Source organism: Nycticebus coucang, chromosome 4 (assembly GCF_027406575.1).
Source record: "Nycticebus coucang isolate mNycCou1 chromosome 4, mNycCou1.pri, whole genome shotgun sequence".
Taxonomy (NCBI): Eukaryota; Metazoa; Chordata; class Mammalia; order Primates; family Lorisidae; genus Nycticebus; species Nycticebus coucang.
The window spans coordinates 29,546,853-29,569,671 of NC_069783.1; the positions used below are offsets into that span (position 1 = coordinate 29,546,853).

The 22,819-nt window shown below is 46.5% G+C and overlaps 1 protein-coding gene across 1 annotated transcript in view; it reads right to left on the reverse strand.

Annotated features, from left to right (window-relative positions):
- The window catches only part of XDH (xanthine dehydrogenase), a 67,535-nt gene that overhangs the window by 37,585 nt on the left and 7,131 nt on the right, over window positions 1–22,819 (reverse strand). Inside the window, exons 2-10 of the mRNA XM_053587318.1 lie at window positions 18,693–18,750; window positions 16,469–16,565; window positions 14,528–14,636; window positions 11,135–11,261; window positions 10,183–10,244; window positions 4,352–4,420; window positions 3,939–4,025; window positions 2,200–2,341; window positions 217–309 (exon numbers count right to left, since the gene is read on the reverse strand). Coding sequence (XP_053443293.1) covers window positions 217–309; window positions 2,200–2,341; window positions 3,939–4,025; window positions 4,352–4,420; window positions 10,183–10,244; window positions 11,135–11,261; window positions 14,528–14,636; window positions 16,469–16,565; window positions 18,693–18,750 — 844 coding nt within the window. The remainder of the gene's footprint in view (window positions 1–216; window positions 310–2,199; window positions 2,342–3,938; window positions 4,026–4,351; window positions 4,421–10,182; window positions 10,245–11,134; window positions 11,262–14,527; window positions 14,637–16,468; window positions 16,566–18,692; window positions 18,751–22,819) is intronic.

Genomic DNA, 22,819 nt, shown 5'->3' on the forward strand with positions numbered 1-22,819 from the left:
ACAGCCTCATGCCCGCTGACACCCTGCCCTGGAAGCTTTGTGGGAGAAAGACAATGAATGGAGCCCCCTTACCAGCCCCCACTTTTTCCAGGGAGTGAAGAGGGCAGCAGAAGACACCCAGGACCAACAGAGAGCTGCCGTGGCACCTGCCATCCCCTCTTGTGATCCACCGTCAGCATCACAGCCCCTCTGTGAGCTTGAGCCAACCTCCCTTACCCTCGGGTCCATGCTGCACTGAGTTCAGCTCGGGGATCCAGGCTGGGCAGACCATCAGAGGAAACAGCATGTTCTTAAACTTCATCTCGATGCCTTGAGAGAAACGAGAAGCCAGAAGCTATAGGCCCATTAGTGTATCACCAGGGCAGGCCTCAGCAATTTTATACACCAGACATGACATGGTCACAACGTAACATGCTCTGGGCGTGTCTTGGGGTTAGGAAAACACAATGGACAAGGTGTGGGATTAGGTGCAGACTGTGGACTGTGAACCCTAAAATTATTAGTATGTCTTTCTCTCCCTCTCAAAAAAAGAAACCCATCTGAATTCAAATGAAATGAGTTTGAATTCACTCTAACATATGAATGAGGGTGTTTATGTAAGTGAATGGGTATGCACATAAGAATATTAGAAAACAGGGAGTCAAGGTATGTCAGGAACTATTCTAAGCTCCTGACCTATTTCAACCCATTTAAATCTCATGACAACCCTACGAGGTCCTATGATGTATTTCTGCTTATAGGTGAAGAAAGTGACCCCCGGAGAGATTGGGTTTCTTGCCCAAATCACACAGCTAAGAAGAGGCCAATTTTAGCACTCGCAGTATTGTTAGGGTTGGAGTATAATAGTACTAAAAATATGAAAATCTAATGCTAAATCAAAAAAGGAAAATGAGAGAGAGGACTTCAAATCTGTTCTCCGGTCCCTAGCATCTGTCTGAGTTCTCATGGCTTTGCCAGGCCACACGTGTGTCCAGTCTCTGTGTCATCAAGTTAGGAACCTTTGCTAAACAGATGCACACCTATTCCTTAGACACAGTGGGCTCAGCATGCACCTCTCCCAGCCCTGCCAACAGGATCTATATGGGAGATGTTAAAAAGAAATGCTGTTCACCCCTTCCCCCCCCCCAAGGGAGCTGTTCAGGATTTTGAAGGAGGGGGCAGGCTTCAAGGAGTCTGGCTTGTTGGAATATCAGCTCCTAGGATGAAGAACATGGATTAAAGAGAAAGTCCTGACTTGATTAGGTTTTCTTTCTGCACTGGCTAGAGGTTCTCGCCCTGTTGGGCTGTGTGTGTAAGGGAGAAGGAAAGGGGGCAGATAGAAGGGTTGAAGAGATTCTTCCTAGCTGTGGGCTTGCACAACCTTTGTGAATTCCTTTCCCTTGGAATACAGCTGGGCTCTGGATGTTCTATGACTCATGGCAGGAAACATGTCAAGTGTCAAAGGTTCTCTTAAGATTCTCACAGCCACCTTAGACCAGGGCACCCCTGCACTGCATGGGCCATGACTCCTGTTAAGCGGAGGCCACAAAAATCACATCACTTGAGGCATGTCTCAGCCCACCTGCCAGCCTCCATTGTGTTGCCAAACTGCAGCCTTTCTGTTCACAAGGACAAGGCCGGCTTTCAGTTCCATCAGCAATGACCTGAGCCAGGCCCTCCTCTCTGTGGCTGTGGGTCCAACCAGAACCCAGGGCTTTGGCGCTCCTACATGAACCAAAGCCAGGAGTCTCCTACAAGCTGAACTTGACTGCTTAAAAGCATGTCATGCCCCACCCCCCCCCCAACCAGAGGTTCTCTAAGAGAAACCTCAGCTGTGCCACTTAGATCCTCACTAGGCTTGGGGCCCAGTAAAGTGGAAACAGGCTAAGCCAGGTTAAGAAATGGCTGGAGATTAGCAGAGGTCTGAGCAGCTCTCCCATCTGTCCCTGTCCCTTGAAGTACTGGGCTGAGAGCACCATGTTTTGAATCCCTCAGACTGCAAATACTGTAGGCCTCACACCCCAGCTGGTAGCACCTACAGGAGAGATGGTCATGGTCACAGGCAACACAAACACTCATGCCCAGAAATTTCCTCTCCTTCACCCCCCCGGAAGAGGGCAGGCAAAAGCACGACATCTATGGAAGCCCGAGTTTCTAACAGAGCCTAGCCTGGGCACGTTGCTTACTTTCCTTCCCCTTCCCTGGGCCACCCAGCCTTACCAATCTCCGTGTTCCCCACCACCAGCTTGACATTGGGGTGCTGAGCTTTGAGGTCCAGCAGCTCCTTGAGGGTGGAGGCCTGTATCCATGTCACACGCTCCCCTTCAAAGCGTAGCTGCTTCCGAGGGGTGTCTTTCAGCCTCTGGAAAATGTAATGTTCTTATTACACTGTCTCCTTCTTCCTATGCCATTCCCCCAATAAATTGCTTTCATCCACAATCAACTCTTTAATTGTTTATGTAATATTGATTTCAGAATGAAGATACAGGCAGTCCCTGGGTTACAAACAAGATAGATTTATTTTGTAGGTTTGTTCTTAAGTTGAATTTGTATGTAAGTTGGAACAGGTACTTTTATCTATTGCCCAAAATAGCCTCCGTTTGTAAGTGTGAGTGGAACATCCATCAGATGTTTGTAGGGTGGGACCGCCTATATAAGTCAGGGGAGAAGAGGGAACTAATACCACATGTAATAAGTTCTGGCCGGGCACAGTGGCTCACGCCTGTAATCCTAGCACTTTGGGAGGTTGAGGCAGGTGGATCTCCTGAGCACAGGAGTTCTAGACTAGCCTGAGCAAGAGTGAGAACCCCCCATATCTAAAAAATAACCAGGCACTGTTGGCAGGTGCCTATAGTCCCAGCTACTTTGGAAGCTCAGGCAAGAAGATGGCTCGAACTTAAGAGTTTGAGGTTGCTGTGATCTGTGACACACAGGCACTCAACCCAGGGAGACTAATGAGACTGTCTCAAAAAAAAAAAAGTGTTCTAAAGCAGAACCTCCTTTGCAGCTAATAAATGCACACTTGGTCTTTATAAGACCTCCATGAAGGAGGCATGTGAGCCTCATTTTTCAAGGTAAAAGAGGCACCTGAGGATCAAGGAGGTTATAGGACCTGCTAAAGGTCACCTGCGGGGAGGGGAACTAACCTGGCAGACAGCCCAGGTTCCTGCAGTGGCCCACACTGACGCCAGGGGGCGCAGTGGACAAGGTGCGAGAAGAAGGGAGGAAGGAAGGGGCCTCAGAGGGACGTGTATGGGTTCTGGCCTCAGCGCATGTGGGTGATTCTGGGCTGGAAAAGAAACCCCCCAAATCAAGCCAATATGTTTTCAGGGTTTCATAGTGCAGACAGAAGTGTCAGTGACCTGCTGCAAAGCAGTTCCTCTGGCCTGTTGAACCTACTAGGCAGTCGTCATGAGCTCAACACCCCAATAAATATGCACTGGAAAAAGTCTGGGAGTGGCTCAATTCTTTCCTTGCAATAATTGTTGGTATGAAGGTGAGAAAGTGGGTGTAGAGGGGGAGCCTTAAAACAGAGCTAAAAGTTGCAGGTCAAGCTCTTTGAATACAGCTCTATTTTTTGTTGTTTTTTAAACTAGATGGACAGCTTATAGAGAGCAGAGTAGGTTGCTTGGGCCAGGGGTACACTTTAGACATAGCCAGGAGGTCAACAGATTGTTGACCCACCACATGCTACTGCTATTGCTACAGGCTGTGCCCAGAGTCCCAGTCCCTATCATCACAGGACCTGGGGAAGGACTGTGACACATGTGAGAAGTGCAGAGGCTTTGAGGGTAGGTAATAGACTTGACCTAGCAGGGGCGTCAGCAAGAGGAAGGGAAATGCAGGCTGAAACCTAATGACCAAGGAAGACACAAAGTTCCCAGAGGGGATGGAGCTAGAGCAGTCTCCAGGCTCTCACGGTGCAGACTGGCTGGGCCTCTTCCCGAGACATCACTTACCAGCAACTCTGGGGGAAAGATGGGCTCTTGGGTGGAATCCAGGGGCATGAACTCCTCTGGTTTGAACAAAGATGGTGAGAGACTGACCTGTGGGGAAAGAGAACAGGCAGGTGATATGGTGTCTTTGTCTTTCAAATGCCCCATAGGACTGATCTAGCTCTTTCTCCAAGCAAGCTCATTTCCAGCCCCAGCAGGCTGGCGCAGGGGCAGGCAGCTCTTCGGAAGCAGGAACAGGAGGTCTTGTCAGAGCACCCAGGGCTAATGTGTGCCTTCACATCTTCATCCTCTGACCCTCACCAATGCTCGCCATTGTTTCCTCTTCCAGCCCCCATTGCTGGGGGCACAGAGAATTTACTGACTGCTCTGCATCGGAGAGTGGCCCTGAGACTTCAGGAGGAGAAGGACCCACTTACCACCTGGTCTTTCTTCGAGTTCATACAGCAGTTTGGATTGTTCCCATCTCCACCGCAGCATCCACCATCCTAGAGAGATGATGAACATTCACACAAGGGTATTTACCAAGAGTGCTCCCAGAAGCTAGGAACCTAGATTATTAGTATGTAGCAAACTCCAGCATGAAGAGGAGGAGCAGAGGCCCTGCCCCACCCCGCATGTATCGTTGCAGAGTTGCGGCTTTTGCTATGTTCTCTCCTGTTTGCCTAACATAGATTAAACAACTCACAGATAAACAAATAGAGCAAGGAGGAAATTGAATTTTGGGAAAATGATTCCATTAAAACTAGCTTCTGCTTTATCCAAACCCATCCTTACACCCATTTTCCTTCTTCAGCTCTGCTTCCTCAGGAAGCCCATCTGAGATAAATTCCCATGGGTTCTCTCAGGATTAAAGAGGCTCTATTTCCAGATCAGCCAGGAGCTGGGGCTTGGCTAAGTATCTCCCTGCCTGGGCATCTCCCAGCCTGGGCTCGCTGTGGGGCCTTTGCCATGGATGTGCATAACCAGCACTGGGCCCAGCAATGTGTCAGCCAGTGTGCCCAAAGACTTCCCTGCTACTTATTGGGCACTTCTTCCCAGACAGCTACCTACTTTCACCCCTTATAGTGGCCCTGATCTGGAGGAAGTGTATAGGTACCATCACCCATCGCCTTTGAGAAAGGACTTGCTAGAGACCTCGCAGGATACCAACAGCAGCACACAAATACAAGTCCAGAACCACTGCGTCCCAGAATGGAGGCACCATGGAACAGGGAAGGGGTGGTATGTTCACTTGCTGTTCTGCCCCAGGAAGGCAGAAGTTGTGGCTCAGGGCTTCAGGAGATACTCCAGAATGGTGGAGTTATGTTAAGAGGAAAAGTGGGGAAAGCTCACAGGCCTAGCCTCAGGCACTTATCTTAGGGCAGCTGCTTTCCCAAAAGCAACAGGGAGCAGCTCTTCTGCCCATGAGCCATGGGAGACACCATACCCTGCTGGCATTTTCTGAAGAAGCACCGTGGAGGCTGGAGGTGCGGCCTTTGAGAACGGGTAATCACAGTCAGGCACTGCAGAAGGAGAGAACCACCCCCCTGGCCTTGACCCCTGCACATTCACAGCGTGGCCACTAGATGCCAGACCTGCTCTCGTCCACCCTGGGTCTTCCCTCTGCCACCTTGCACTTCCCCTCTATGCTTAGAAAGGAAGGAAGACAGGTTCCTGAGCGCCTCCTCCATCTTCCCTCTTCAAGAAAGAGCAATGCAGGGGAATCCCCAGGCCCTGTGTGTGGAGAGAGGCACCTGTATACGGTAAGTCCTCCACCTCCCTCACCCAGCCCTCTGGAGGACATTACTACTTAGATCTTTGTCCTCCATAACTCATTGATACGTTTATGATATGAATTATTGTGATGGACAATAATGTATCACTGCCCTCAAGGTCTACTGAGGTTGGATAAGACTGGATTTTCCCATTGCTACTTTCCTGAGATTTCTACTTCACTAAGTAGCCTTCTGGGCTTGTTACCATTTTTTTTTTTTTTTTTAATAAACGTTTTTCATTTTTAGAGCAGTTTTAGGCTAATAGCAAAATTGAGCGGGAGGTACAGAGAATTCCCAAATATCCTCTGTCCTCACACATGCTCAGCCTCCCTCACTATCAACACCCATCTGCACCAGAATGGTAAATTTGTAACAAGTGCTAGGCCTGCACTAACATATCATTATCACCCAAAGTCCATAATTTACACTAGGGTTCATTCTTGGAATTGTCTATTCCATGAGTTTTGACAAAGTATGATGACATACATCCACTATTGTAGTATCTTACAGAATAGAGTTATAACTGCCCTAAAAATCCTCCATGCTCTGCCTGTTCATCTCTCCCTTTCCCCAATCCCTGGCAACCACTAACCTTTTTACTGCCTCCACAGTCTGCCTTCCCTAGAATGACATATAGTTGGTATCTTACAATATGTAGCCTTTTCAGATTGGCTTCTTTTGTTTACTAATATGTAATTAAGGCTTCTCTGTGTCTTTTCACAGCTTGATACTTTATTTCTTTTTAGCAATAAATAGCATTCCATTGTCTGGGATGTTCTGCAGCTTATTTGTCTATTCACCTACTAAAGGACTTCTTGGTTGCTTCCAAATTCAGGCAATCATGAATAAAGCTGCTATACACATTCCTGCACAGGTTTTCGTGTAGAAATAAGTTTGCAATTCATTTGGGTAACTACAAAGGAGTGTGATTGCTGGGCTGAATGGCAAATGTATGTTTAGTTTTGTAAGAAACTGCCAAACTGTCTTCCAAAGTGGTGGTGCGTTTTGCATACCCACCAGCAAAGGATGAGAGTTCCGGTTGCACCACATCCTCACCAGCATTTGGTGGTGTTAGTGTTTTGGGTTTGGCTAGTTTAATAGGTGTGCGGTGGTATTTCATTGTAGTTTTAATTTCTAATTGTCTAAGGTCGAACTCTTATATGCTTACTGGACATCCATATATCTTCTTTGATGAGGTGCCTGTTCATTATATTATCCATTATGTAATTGAGTTGTTCATTTGCTTATTGTCAAGTATGTTTTGTTTTTGTGGGTTTTTTTTTTCTTTTTTGTGTGTGTGCATTGTTTGTTTTGTTTTTTGAGACAAAGTCTCACTTTATCGCCCTTGGTAGAGTGCCGTGGTGTCATAGCTCACAACAACTTCAAACTCTTAGGCTCAGCCTCCCAAGCAGCTGAGACTATCGGTGCTCACCAACAATGACCAGCTATTTTTGGAGACAGGATCTCACTCTGTTGGACCAATTAAGACTAAGAAAAATTAAACAAATGCCCAAGTCTTTGTTTTACCTTTACTTGTTCTCTGATTTTCCTTTCTTTGTGTAGATCTGAGTTTCTAAACTACATCATCATTGTCCTTCTCTTTGAAGGACTTCTTTTAATACTTTTCACAGGAGAAGTCTACTGGCAACAAAACCAAATTTTTGTTTGTATGAGAAAGTCTTATTTCTCCTTCACTTTTAATGGATACTTTTGTAGGTTACATAATTTTTTAAGTTGGTGGGTGTTTTTTCCTCTTGATACTTTAAATATTTTGTTATATCTTCTTGTTTGCATGTTTTCTAGGAGACGTTAAATCTAATTCTTATCTTTTTCCTCTAGGTAAGATGTTTTTTCCTCTGGCTTCTTTCAAGACATTTTTCTTTACGTTTGACTTTCTGAAGTTTGGATATGCTATGTGTCTTGGTGTCGTTTGGGCCTTTTGTTTCTTGGTTGGTTGGTTGGTTTAGTTTGTTTGTTTGTAAGGGGCTTTTGGTATTTATCCTACTTCCAAATTCCGGCCATATCAAGCCCTGGTCCTGCTGTTTGCTCAATCTCTTCGAATTGTGTTTCCTTTTGAGTACGCCTTGTCATTTCTTGTTGAAAAGTGAACCTGATGTACTCGAGAAAAGGATCTGCTATAAATAGGCCTTTGGTTAATGTATTGATAAGACGTAGGAGAGGAGAAGTATCAGTGTCCTAGGATTGGGTCCCAGTCTCTTGGTGAGGCTGTGCCCCTGGACTGTCAATTTACAAGAACTTCTTGGGGTTTATTTTCTCCTCAGGTGGATAAAATGGTGGGAAGGGGCTGAGCTGTGTATTTCCCGTCCCCGTGTGGAAAACTAGAGGAAACTGGAGTGTGGTATTTCCCTTTCCCAAGGTAGGCTAGGCTCTCATATAACCTCAAAGGTTAGGCTCTGGTAAAATAGATTCTCCTGAGCGCAGAACTCGTAAAGAAGAACAGGGTGCTCTGGCATATTTCAAAATGATTCCTTTTTCCCTCTCACTACTGGAAACTCAAGGGGATTTTTCTCCAACATTACTCCAAATCAACAGAGCTCTAACAGGTAGAACTCTTAGAGGTAAAACTCACCAAAGTATACGGCCCCCTCCCTGTATGACTGAGTCCCAGGGGAATTTGTAAGCACATTGTTCTTCCAGCAATTTGTTAATTGTTGTTTAGCTTTTCCCACCCTGGTAAAGATTCCTACAGAGATTTCTGCTCTGATACATGGTGAATCTCTGTATCTGCCTGCCTGTGTCTTAAATTGTGAGGGCAATGATTTGTTCTGAGACTTCACATCTGACGGATCTAAAAAGAGTTGCTGGTTTTCAGTTTGTTCAACTTCTTACCTGAGGTTAGCACAAAGCAAAGACTTCTCCAAGCTCCTTACAAGCCACGGCAGAATCTGCACATCTTGCTTGTGCCTGTTCCATGGTTTCATTCTCTTCCTTGCTGCCAGATGGACACTGTCAACTCCTGCTGTGAGCTGGGTGCCCACCTCTAGCTGGCCTTCCTCACTTTTGTCTAGTGGGAGCTGTAGTCAGGAAAACTGGATGCCCAAGTTTGTCAGAGCCATGTGTAAAATTGGAGTGAAAAGACTCTGAATAAAGCTCTTGAGGGCCTCCAACAAGTAACCCGTATGAGCTCCTGATCACCTTCTATGCCGCAGGTGTTTTGGCTGCTCTGAGCTCTGAGCCTTTCTGCTCTCTGCTCCTGGACAGCTAACCAAGGTGGGTGTGCTGCACCACAGAAGAGGAGCCGTTTCAGTTTCCAAGGAAGAGTGTGATTTTCAGCTACACTCAAAGCCCTTCTCTTTTGAGAAACTAGGAAGACTGATTAAGTTGTATCTTTTGAAACAGGCTCCTCTGAAGTAAATAGAGGCTGCATCAACAATTCCAGGTTCTCAGGAGACCCTGAGCAATTTATGAAGATTCTATAGTGGCTAATGTATAAATAATAATTTGTATTTGCCATTCATTGAATATATGAGATGTGCCAGGCATTATTCTAAAAGTTTTACAGGAAGTACCTGATTTTCACAAACACAGTGAGCTAGATATTAATCATCATTCCAGAAACAAGGAAACTTGCCCAAGGTCTTGCATCAATTAAGGGATGGCATAAGATTTGAACCCAACTCTGCCAACTGAATTTGTGCTTTTGATCATTTTCATTTAATTCCACACCCCTCCTAATGCTTCACTGGCAGCAGCATTAACCAGGGTGTGGTGTTTTCCATCTTTATAAAGCCCTATCTGCCCTGCCTCCATCCCCGCCTACCCCTTCTTGAGTTGTCTGGACACAGTACTCCCTAGTGTGCTGTGCCAGCCCTAAAGGTGCGTGAAAAGGACAGGAGTCACCCCATGGACCCAGGATCAAATTGAGATGAGATGGTTTTGATTAGAGTCAGGATTAACTTGACCCATCTGAGGAACAATGTAAAATTCAGGGAAATGCAGCCAAGTGAAGAGAGGCCAGCCCTCTGTCCTCCTTGCCAGATGGTGGGAGTGTGTGTGTGTGTGTGCGCGCGCACTCATGTCTGTGTTTGTGTAATCAATGCCCACAGTGGCTTCTCACTTAGAGTCATAAGAACACTACAGGGGTTCACAAACTGTCTGGAGATCTAATTATTAGTTTCCTAAGCCCAGCAGAGCGCCAAGTGCTGAACGCAGGCAGGAGACGGATGGAGGCGGGGCATGAGTGCTAAGATGGGCTGGTTTGTTATTAAACCTACATTCAGCACCTGTGCCTTGGGCTGAGGCTGTCAGTCTCCAGGGGAAAGCTGCCAAGCCCAAAAGCTTGTGTGACTCCTCCTAAGTAACAACAGCCAGGTCTGTTCCCCCCGCCATATATCCCCAGCAGGGAGACTTGCTAACTGGACATCTTAGCTTTCTTCTTTGTAATCAAAGGCCCTTGGCATCCCTCACAACTATGATTTCTGAGTGTTACTGTTTTAAGAGTTGGGACAATGCTGTCCTGGGGCCCCACTTACCCTGGCAAAGGTCCGGAAGCCCTGGAGGATGGGCCTGTAGCCCGTGCAGCGGCAGAGATTTCCTGTGGGCCAAGGAGAAAGCTGCCGTGTTAGTGCAGGCCCCAGGGGTGGGAGGGCCTGTGACTTCACCCCCAGCTCATTTGGGTGCTCTTGTTACCACTTGTCTTTGTATATTCTCTTCCCACTCCTCATATTCCTGACTGATTTCCTCCTCAGCCACCTTCTAAGGTGAGTCATGTGCCCTGCTAAGTTTCCCATAATGGCTGGTCAGCGAGCTCACCAAACTGCATTATCAACTCTCTTCCTCTCACTGTGAACTCCTGGAGAGTTGAGACGGTGACTTTCATGCCTGTGTTCCCTGTACCTTCTATGTAGTGGCTGACATGGGATAGGACTCAAAATAGCTGGTAGGATAAATGATGGACTGAAATGGTGAATAGATGAGGATCCTTCCCAATTCAGTTCAGAGAAATAGACATGTGGTACTGGCTCCTGGGCCCATTGACAGAAGGCACAGTGGAAAGCCAGTCCCTGCCTAGGACTCAGAATCCCTGCGCCTGCCTCATATGTGGTTTCTACCCTGCAGAAGCCTCTCCTGGTGAAAGCTAACAGGATGGGAAGCTAGCCTCTGTGGAGTTTCCCAAATGACGTCCTCCCATGCCAGCTGCCCAGGCCAGCCCCACCCCAATGCTGCAAGAAGGCAGAAAGATTCCTCAGGAAGAGGAATACAATGGCAGGGGATCCCAGAGGGTCTCCATACCAACCAAGTGTTCCCCAAATTCAGAGAGGCTAACTCTTTAAGAGATCTTAGTTACCACGTTGGGGTGGTCTCCCCCAAAGGGCAGTCCCCCACACTCATAGTCCATTTCTGGCTTTCACCTTGGCCCTGCTCTGACTGCTGCAGTGCCCCCTCAGCCATTCCACCTCCTGGGCTGTGCCTGAAAGCCCATACCTTGGAAGGCATTCTCAATCTCCTCAATGGTGGGGTCGGGCTGGTTCCGGAGTAGTGTGTACATGCTCATGACGATGCCAGGGGTGCAGAACCCACACTGGGAGCCATGGCTTTTGGCAATTCTCTCCTGAAAGGGAGAGATGACACAGACATTGGTATCAGCAGAACTCCTCCTGGGTTCCTAGCAGAACTCAACTGAAGCCAGCTCATGTTGAGAGAGCAGGGGCTAGCAATCACTGCACAAAGTCAAGTCTCAATGCCACTGCTTACCAACTCTGAGCTGTAAAGACCTTGTCTTTACTTCCCTCTAGAGGTGTGATAAGAATTAATGAGATGATTCATGTAAACCTCTTAACATTGCACCTGCATATGGTAGGCAGTCAGCCAATGCTAGCTGTAAGTGGGAAGGTCTCTTCAATGAATAGTGACCGTCAGAACTAGAAGGCAGCTTCTTACCCTTCATCACCTTTATTCAACAGAGGAGGCAACAGGCCCAGAGAACTGAGAAGCATTACTCAAGGTCACGCATGGCAGATGGAAGAGCTGTGTTGTGTTCCTTTAACTAAACTATCCTGCACTCCAATTCAACCAGCATTGATGAAGAGCCAACTGAATGCATTTTATTCCAAACTGGAGTATCATGGTATTCCTGTATTCTTAAGTGAAGGCAACCTTGGAAGCTCAGGAAAGATAGAAGAATTGGGAAATGTGGGAATTGACTTTACCACATACATTGAATGTTGCAGAATTTTCATTCAAAGCTAAAAGATTTTTAGAAGGAGTTTCTCCTCATCTACATTACTTTTTTTTTTTTTATCTCTTGAGAGTTTCTCTTGGTATTTATGTTAAGTAAAATTGCTAGAAAATTGTATCCCCGGTGTCTAGCACACAGGGCTATCCCTTGATATTCTGGAGGACTGGTTCCAGGACTCCCTGCACACACCAACAGCCCCTTCTATAAAATGGTAAGGAATTTACATATAACCTTCCCAATCCCCCCACATACTTTAAATCATCTCTAGATTACATATAATACCTAAAACAATGTAAATGCATGTAAATAGTTATCCTGTCTTGTTTAGGGAATAATGGCAAATGTCTGCAAATGTTTAGTACAGATGCTTTAAAAATATTTTTTTTCAGTCCACAGTTGATTGATTCCATGGATATAGAACCCACAGATACAGAGAATGGAAGGCATATTTATTCCTTTTATATAAATATTTAATGAAAACCTGCCACATGGTAAAGGCAGGGGGGACAGAGCAGCGATGAGGAAAGATGAGGTCTCTGATCTCACGAAGCCCACATTCCAGTAGGGGAAGCACAAAAACAAACACGTGAACAGGAGAGTTCTAGATGGAGGTCAGTGCTATGCAAAGAATTTGTACGGGGTGACATACTCTGCTACTTAGAAAGGGCAGAAAAGGCTGTTCTGAGAAGCAGGTTTGGATTAGGAAAGAGTGTATTCCTGGCAGAGGGAGCAGCAAACACACAGCTCTCAGGACAGACAGGGCTGAAGAAGACCAGGGTGAGCACGGAGGGCAGCAAATGGAGAAGTGGGCTGGGTGTAAGCAGCCTCCACATCCCACAGTGCTTCAGAAGCCTGGGTGTGGACCTGGAAGTTTATTCTGGGTGTGATGAGAAGCCAGTGGGGGCTATTGCACATGAGCAGATGGTGACTCGATGACTCACACCAAGTAGCAATAGTGCCAACTGAGAGAAAAAGAAGGTTCAACTGCTTGTTTTGGATATATTGGGTGTGGCATATTAGAGAAAGAATCAAAAATGACATCCAGATTTTTGCTTCGAGCAATTGGGTGAATGATGTTGCCATTGACTCACATGGAGAGAGGCCGGGAAGGAAGACATTAGGGGCAAAGTAGAGTCATGTTAAGTTTGAGATTAGACAGCTGTGTTGTAATGTCAAGTAGGCTATTAGAAGTATAAGTCTGACTTCTAAGGAGAGGTTGGAGCTGCAGACACAGATGTGAGTACTATGTGCACGTAGACAGTATTAAATTCAACTGGGGAGAGCGTAAGGATGGAGAGGAAAGGGCCTAGACCAGATCCCAGGGCCCTGCAGCAATTAGACATTAAGCCTAAGAGGAGCCAGCACAGGATGCTGATGTGAAGACAGGAGGAAAAGTAGGAACACGAAGTGTCACAAAATCCAAGAAAACAAAAATAAATAGACAAGAAGTGGAACAGCTTAATTGGAGCTGAAATAAGGGCCTTAGGAATAAGAATCTAGTCCACTAGCTAGGGAGGGGTTAGTCTAATTACACAGATATGGTCCCTGTGTTTAAATTATTCACTCTTTCTTTCATCTATTTGTTCCAAAGAAAATAACAGGCTCTAAATAACCCTCTCACATCTCCTGCAGGTTGGACAAGTTTAGTATTATCCCCTTGTCCTGCCTAAGACACAAAGCTGTAAAGGTGAAGCAATGCCACCTCCAGCCGTCTCTGACCTCAAAGGACTGACCCCAGATGCCAAGGAACAGGCCAGCTCACTCGCTAGGAGGCCTTGGCTCCATGATGTCCTGAAAGGTGCCCAGAAGGCAAGATCTCCCAAACAATCTCTTCTTGAATAGTCCAGGGAGGATTAGGGCCTCCTTTAGCATCTTCAGTGATCATAATCCCCCAAAGAGCCCCAGTTTCCTCAAACAAAATGCATTCAGAACAATGGCCTTGCCTTCCTACAGTGCTCTGCTCCCGTCCGTTTCAATTTAGCCCAAGAGCATCCTGATTCCTTCCTCAAAACCCTCAGATTCCTGCTGCCCAGTCTCCTCCAGAGGTGCTCTGATACCATCAGGAAGAAAGCATTGGGAAGGCAGTCATAAATCTCTATTGTCTTATTTAGCACTTGCTAACCTCCAGTTAAGGAAGTGGAGACCTGGAAGTCCACATTTTTATAATGTGCGGGTGGGAGGTAAAGGGTACAACTGGAATTGCCTTCCCAAGGGGCAGGGAGTGGGAGGGTTTTTAAACAAGGGGCCCAGAGAACTGAGAATCTGCTGTCTGAGAAGGCTGAGGGGTGCCTGAACACACTAGGGAGCAAGATGAGGAAGCCCCATTGCTCTTGCCCCTCCCAGTTCTGGTGCAAGCTGGACTTCCCTGGTCACCAGATTCAGTTGACCTCTCGGGTCACTCAAGATTATGCAATGTCACACCTGCCTGGATTGCAGGAGGGAGCTTTGGGCATAGGTGCCTCCTTTTCTTTCCTCTCAGTACCCGAAGGAGATGGGGTGGTGGCCAGGGCACAATGCCTCCTTAGCTCAGGCAGTGAAACACCACCCAACAACTCAAAGCAAGTCTACAGTCTTGGCACGAACCTCCCTGCAGGATGAACGGACCGACCTCAAGAGCAGGGCTCCGTGTCCTCTGTTACCTGCACAGGGTGCAGCCTCGTCTTGGTGCTCCCTATTCCTTCCACAGTCGTCACGGCAACATGGTGCAAGGAGCAGATGGGGGCCAGGCAGGCATTGACGGAAAAGTGGCTAGAATCCCACATTAAGGTCACTCTGTTGGAACAGACCTGAGTGCAGAGCCTGGGACTTTGTGAGGTTTTAAATTCTATTCTTGTCTCTTCTCCTGGTGCCCTTACCTCTTCACTCAAGACTCTGGGCAAAGGACAAAGGAAGCTCTTCCCCCAGGTGAGGCTGAGCCCTTACAGAGTCCTGTGGGGTCAGACACGAGTGCACCCTCCTCTGAACTGGAGTGAGGGAGCCAGGGTCACTTTCGACTGCCTTTTTCTCAGCTCAAACCTGGAGGTTGAGTCAAAAGAAAGTTTCTGGCAGGTGACAGCCTTGAAGCATGCTCCTGCCTCTGGAGGGCCTTTCCTTAGTCTCAGTGCCAGAACTTCAGTCACTTTGCATCCCTGCATTCACCCACCTCCACTTGTCCCAGTCCTCTGTGGGGGAACGGACAGGAAACCCCCGGTCAACCAGAGGCTGAGGACCCGCTTTCCATCACTCACCCATGTATACAATCAGCATCAATCATTGAGCACCAACCATGCCAGGCACTCTGCTGAGGGCTGAGAGACTAAAAGTGATAAGAAGAAATCTCTGCCCTTCAACAGCTTGCAGTCAATCTGGAAAAATGGAAGCTGGTATGAAGTCTGCAGTTTAAATCTTGTTAAATTAAAACAGAGACCAGGCCTGAAAAAATCCCTGCGTAGACAAATACAGTTAGGCCTCATCAGCAACTTCAACATGGCTTGATTTGAAAACACAGGCAAAACTTGTGTTTTTCTTTTTATAAATGCTTATATTAAAGAAAAGCAGAACTTTATCTCAACCAATAAGTAGTCAACAAATTTATTATTAGAACTAGGGACTTTTCAATGGGAGGAACCAAATAGGGCAAGTGTATAACTGTAACTGGTCACTTTGCTTTTTTTCCTGTTTCCTTCCTGCACAAGTGTTCCCTTGCACATTCCTAGTGGAGCTCCTAAACTACTTCTGGTGTGGAACAAACCAACTCATGAATCGTTGCTCACTTAAATAAATTATTTTTTTTAAATTGTTATGTCTCAGTTTACCTTTTTGTCAATGGCTTGTGGTAAGTGCCTTGGGAAGGCTGTGCACAGGGCACCATGGAACCAGCATAAACAAAGGGACCTAACACAATCTTGGAAGGCTTCCTGGAGGAGGTGATATTTAGTTCAATCCTAAAGAGCTAATGAGAGTTATCCAGGTAGAGAAGTCCTAGAAGAAAGCACATTCAAAACTTGGGAGACAGCTTATGCAAAAACCAAAAAATGCTGGGCATGGGGCATTGGTAATTCACACTTGTTTCTGCTGGAATGGAGCTCCGGACTCTCCATGAGAAAGTAAACTGGAGAAAAAAACCAGAGCATGTTGTGAAGGGCTTTGCCTGATAGCAAAGAGATCAGATTTTTTTTCTTTCTTTCTTTTTTTCTCTTTTTCTTTTTACAGTTTTTGACCAGGGCCAGGTTTGAACCCACCACTTCCAGTATATGGGGCCAGCACTCTACTCCTTTGAGCCACAGGTGCCACCCGAGATCAGATTTTTTCTTGGGAGGTAACGGAGAACTGTTGAAGGATTTTATGGGATGTAACGTGAGCCTGGATATTAGAAAGGTCATTTTTAGTAATTCAGAGTCTGGTCAATATGCTTAAGCTAGAAAGATGCTTGCTAAGGACATCAGTCTGCAATTTTTCTGTCCATAAGCAGATCCTGCTTAAAAACACAGGGACTCAGACACATGTGCACATGCATACACGACCACACACTCATGCGCTCTCACAAGCTGACCCTGTGTCACAGTCCTCACATGGGCAATCGGCCAGCAGGCAAAGGATACACGATCTTGTTCTCGAGATGATCATACTTAGAGATCATCACCGTGCAAGCCCCACAGCCGCCTTCTCCACAGCCAAGCTTGGTCCCACTCAGCCCCACTGGGCAGGCAATAGTTAAGGACTATGAACTCAGGGTTACTGGGAAATATCAGGGCAGATAGTCCACAGGAGTAGAGCCATCATTTCCACACACAGGCTCAGGCCCTACAACCCAGGGAGGCAGCAAATCCACAGGCCTCCCCCATTGAGAGGGGCTGCACTACACCCCAGGAAGGCAGCGAAGGAATCAGAGTCCCATGGACAGCATCCAGGTAGTATCATCCAGCACATGAGGTCTAGGGCTCAGAAGTCCTGGAGACTTCTCTTGGTATCCGGGTCCCCTAGGTCTGGCCTCACTGGGCAGATCAACCAAGCACCTCACAGACCAGTCACATGGGGCAGCCCTCATTACCCCAGCTGAGGGAAGCCTCTGGGGCCAGAATGAGACATTGGTCTGTTCTGGGACCTACTGAGTGGTGGATTTTCACTCTGAACCTTTTAGGTTGATAAAATTCCAGAAACCAAAATTAGGACTAGACAAGGGGCTTTTGAATATGTAGTTATGTCCTGTGAGCCAAGTTACTCTCGTCACTAGTTGTGATATATGCAGTCATCAGCAGTTCAGACAACTCTGGGGACACATGAAGACAAAGGTGGCAGCCCAACATACACCATGGTCTTCTTTTGGCCTAGAGGCCTTTCCCCAGGGCAAAAGTCAAGGCAGGGGCTCTTCTCTGACACCTAAAACTCCCACACATTGATTCTGAGCACAAACAGCAATGAAATGCCAGGACTTCATATTTTCATGCTGACTTTCAGTTTCAAATTTCAGTTGAGATTGACCCCTGACCAGCCAATTGCTATGATAAGGAATTTCCGAGGCATCTGGGAGCCTTCAAAACTAAAATCTGAACGATGAGAAAACAAAAATTAGTTTTGCTATTAGAAAACCAAAATTGGTCTCAATAATCTCTGACCACCAGCCTCTCTTCTCACACCTCCCAGATAGATGGGCTGAACACGGGATTCCATGCAATCCCCAAGCCTATCAGTGACTTCTTCACTGCAAAAAAAAGAAAAAGCCACCAGCTTAATCTGCTATGAACCTCCAGACCTGCCCACTCTAGGTCAAAAGTCCAGAGCAAAATACACCAAAGCTACCCACTACACTATTGAGCAAACCAGAGGGAAGGCCAAGAATTCCAGGCTGGCTTCTGTGGGTACTGAAATAAACACTTGTCATTTTCAAATACACTAGTGGAAACAGCCCCCAGACATCCTTCTGGGAGCAAGTGGTGGTGGATGACAGAGGTCAGAGTAAGCAAGTTTACATTGTGGGGTGAAAGGGTAAGAGCATGGCCCTAAGCTTTGGTGCAGCTCTGCCATTATTATCCCAGAACACACTAGCGAAAGGCAGGCGACCTAATGTTTCCAGGCTTCACTTCCTCCTCTGTCAAAAGACAGAGTGTTACATTTCCATGGGACTGTTGTGGTGACTGAGGTGAGCTACAAAAATCGCTTTCAACCCTGCCTGTATATACTAAGTGCCCATTAAATGTTAGCCCCTGTTATCACATTGTTGCTTTTGTTTCAATATCTCGAAATACTTTCATACTCAGAAAGAACAGAAGGTACAGGATTCTTACAGAAGCCCTGACCACACTGAGCCGAGAGCAGCATCCCAGGACTCTAGAGTCTCCTGCTCTGAGGCCTCTGATGTCTGTATTTCCATAAAAGATTGTGCCTTGGGCATCCCTTTCCCAGTAGACATCCCTTCCCTTGTTTACCTCCACCTAAGCAGAGCTGGAAACATTCCCCAGGACATCCATTTATGTATTAAGCAAATGTGACTAAGGGAAGGAACCACTCCCTAGGGAGAACAACCATGCAGCTCACCAGGGCCTTTCGATAGGCCTAGATTGAAATGTTGACCTTACTAGAGTCTTAGCTGGGAGAGAACTCAAGACATCTTGAACAACCAGTCCACAGCTGAGAAGTGCAGATCTAGGGAGTTCAAATGACTACCCAAGGGCACCTAGCTGCTGTGTGACACAGCCGTCCCTAAAATGCGAGTGTGCTGACCCCTGATCCAGTGCTCTTTCCTCCACAGTGACTGCCCTGCCACTCACTGGGAAATCAGTCCCGGTTGCCCCTCTTTCCCTCATCCCCTCTCTGAAGTCAGGATACACTTTCTTCTCAGGTAGGTCAAAAGGGTTGTTTCTGGATCTGCATTTTTCTCCACCACCTATGAAAAAAAACGAAAAGAAAAGAAAAATTTATTGTAGCTGCACTTAGCCATCCTTCTGCAGTTAATGTCTCCCTTCAATGTCTCATCATCCAAATTTGTAGAGTTAATGGAATGTGTGCTAAATAGATCACAAAATTAAGGTTTTTTTTTTTGTTTTTTTTTGGCAATTCCATAAGAATGAACATATAAAGTCAGACAATTAAATTCATGAGCTCGTCCTAGAAAAAGTGCTACATATCTCCTTGCTGACTATCCCTGGAGTCACCCTTCAGGTACCCCTTTGGAAAGCTATCCACTGATACCAGCACCTAGTCCACCCTTCAAAGCAATTTTGGAACTGTTTTTCTGAAATGGCCCTCAGAGCTATCGTCACATGAGGTCTAACAATTAAGTTTGTGAACTCATCCCAGAAAAAGTGCTTTAAAGGATGGAGACTATACACAGGCATTGGTGCATAGCTCCCAAGGGGAGTACTTGGAAGGTGACCATAGTGATATTCAGCCATGAGGTACTTTTCGTAGGATGAGTTCATAAACTTAATTGTCAAACCTGGAGTAAACCACAAACCAGACCCTTAAATTCTTTTTTTTTTTTTTCTGTAGAGACAGAGTCTCACTGTACCGCTCTCGGGTAGAGTGCCGTGGCGTCACACGGCTCACAGCAACCTCTAACTCTTGGGCTTACGCGATTCTCTTGCCTCAGCCTCCCGAGCAGCTGGGACTACAGGCGCCCGCCACAATGCCCGGCTATTTTTTTGTTGCAGTTTGGCCGGGGCCAGGTTTGAACCCACCACCCTCGGCATATGGGGCCGGGGCCCTACTCACTGAGCCACAGGCGCCGCCCCAGACCCTTAAATTCTAAAATCCTACCTTAGTGCTTAGCTCTGAACCCACACTGGACACTCAGGTGCACACTTGCCATACTGGACTGACCCAGGCAAAACCCTTTTCAAATCAAACATGTCATCCTGATGGTTCACACCTGGGAGCTTGCCAGGGACACCTGAGAGCATAGCAGTCAGCTCTCTGGCTTTGCCTCCTGAAAGTGACACTCTGTGTGTGTCATATGCTCATCATAGAGTGCTCATCATAGAGTGCTGTGTGTGATGGGCTATCATAGCAACAACATTAACACATGTCAGAAATGAAGGAACTACCTCCAAACCCCCATCAGTAGGTTCAGGAGGGTAGAAAAGATTGTCTAGGGCAGGCACCATGGCTTACTCCTATAATCCTAGCACTTTGGGAGGCTGAGGTTAGAGGATTGCTTGAGCCCAGGAGTTGACGACCAGCCTGAGCAAAAGCAAGACCCTGTCTCTACTAAAATATAAATAACTTAGCTAGGTGTTTATGGCACCTGTTGTCTCAGCTACTCAGGAACTTGATGCAGGAGGATCACTTGAGCCCAGGAGTTGGAGGTTGCAGTAAGTGATGATGACACCACTGCTTTTTTTCCCTCCTTACTTTCTAGATCAGTGCAATGGGATCAAAAATTCCTTCTGACGCCCCCGTGGGACACATTCTTTCAAACTGGGAGAAGTATGATCCAGATACTTTGAAGAAAAAACGTTTAATCTTTTTCTGCCCAACCAGCTGGCCACAGTACAAGCTGAATAATGGAGAATGGTGACCACCACCTGGGACTCTAAATCACCCCACTATTTGACAATTAGGCCTTTTTTGCAAAAGGGAAGGAAAATGGGCTGAAATCTTTGGTGGTGCAAGGGATGTTCCAGCTTACGTAAGATGATGGTATTAAGAGATCTTCCTCAAGTTCTCACTTGTTCTAAGCTGCCCCCATACCAGGGAGACCTGAAGGTGAACCTAACAGGGGACGTGGTGCTGTCTCTACTTCTACCAGGGGGAAAGGTGGCTCAGCTCCTACCCTTGGTAGAGGAGTTGGGGAGTCAAGATAAACCCTGGTCTATAAGCCTTTTCATTTATCAGGATTAAAGCAAATAAAATAGGATCTGAGGAGTTACACCGATCACCCTGATAAGTATATAGAGAGATTTCATCATTTGTGTCTGGTCTATGACTTGGCTTGGAAAGATGTACATGTTTTTCTAAGCCAGACTTTAAAAGGTTTTGACAAATCCAGAGGGTTAACAGAGACACAAAAGTTTGCCATCAAATTACACCTTTCAGATCCTAGTTATTTAGTGGGTCAAACAGCACTACCTATGACTGACCCACAGGAATAAAATAGATCCTCAGAAGATAGGAAGGAGAGAGAACATTTTCTAGTATGTGTCCAGGCTGGACTCAAGGCCCAGCCGAGAGGTGGTTAATTATTCCAAGGTCTCTGCCATAACCTAGGGGCCTTAGGAAGACCCCATAGCCTTCCTGGATCAGCTCCAAGAGGCAATAGAGAAGTTCACCACTCTCAACCTTTAGTCCTATAAGGGACAAGTAATATGAAAAGATAAGTTATTGGTTCAAGTAGCACTAGATATTAGGAGAAAGCTCCAGAAGCTTGTCCAGGACCCTACCACCTCTCTGGATGATATGGTGACTGCTGCTAATTCTGTTTTGAGACTGAAGTCGAGTCTCATGCTTGGGAGAAGGAATGAAGGAAGGAGGCTAGGCATCCCGATTAATGGCAGTGTTGGCGCCCCATTCAGAACAACAGCTAGAGTGCCCAACAAAGGAAGGGAACTTCAGTGCTGCATCTGACAAAAGAAAGGGCACTGGGCTGAGAACTGCCCCAACACGGACAAGGTCCCTTGTCATCGATACCGTCAAACAGGGCGTGGGGCTGCACTCTGTCCTATGGGGTCATCTCAGGAGGGGAGCAACAATGAAAGAGCCCACTCCTGTCAGCTAGCAGATAACGACCACTGGACTAGAGCCAACGTTAACTCTCCTGGTGGCAGGTTCCAGGGAAACCTTTTTGGCTCCATCATTCTTGAGTGAATCTGTGGAAGGACCAGAGTGAAACTTGTCCAGCCACTGCACTAGAGACAAATATTTGTGTATTCCCTTGGAGGATCTCAATACCTGTTCAAGTGGACTTCTGTGGCTCCTTCTGGTAAATAGTGTAAATTATTTACCCATGGGTGAGACACATTTTGCCTTGGGAAGCCAAACCACATATACTTGAAAGCTTAATCAAATCTGCTGGTTATGCTTGTCCACTAAGTCACAGGGCATTAGCTGACCGATGATGTGGGAAACTTGGGGAAATCTCTCTCTTACTCTTGAACAACATGTCACCATCCCACATATTTGGGACACCCACACTCACACTCAGATGGTTACAAAAACTCAATAGATTCAGGCTTTTCCCAAGTCTTTACAACCCATTCCCTCCAGGACCATATTTCTTTACCTTAGTAACGTGGCCCAGGACACTTTTCTCATTTGTATTACTCATACTTATGGACAGGCCCCTGATGTGGGGACCTGGCTTATTTCTCAAAGCATATGTGATTTTGTCATTCCCCAACCACCCATGAGAAACACTAGTCAGAGCCTTGATTTTTGTAAACATTGGCTCACTTGTCAGGACCCTGACTTTGCTTATCTCAATTTTAAAAAAAAACTTGAGTAAATTTCCCCACCCTTTACTGCTTCAGACTGCCCTTCCTCTGCTTACAAGTCAGTTTTGTTGGGGATGTTCACAACAGGAAATTAATTCCTTGGTGGGACCAATTAAAGAAACATCCTGCCCCACCCTTTGGCGCACAACCACAGCAGCCTTGCACTAGGAGCAGGGCCTTCTAACCTCTGAAGTGATTAATTCTTCATTTGCTCACCCTTTATTTGAACCCTTACTTGGAGCCACTTTAGCTGCCCAGGGAGATGAATGGCACAGCACAAAATTTCAGGGAAGAGGACTTCATGTCATCCATAAATTAGCTCCTATCCTGCTAGCCAAAATCAAGTTCACCACCCAACTTCCTCCAGAGTGGGAGATATATTGGGTGTGCGGCACCTGAGCATACTGGGTGCTACCCTCTTACTAGAGAGGCTATGGGTCCCGGGATCTAGTATATCCAGATATTCAAATGGCCCAGGATTCATCCATCTTTTTTTTTTTTAATTAATTAATTTATTTTTATTGT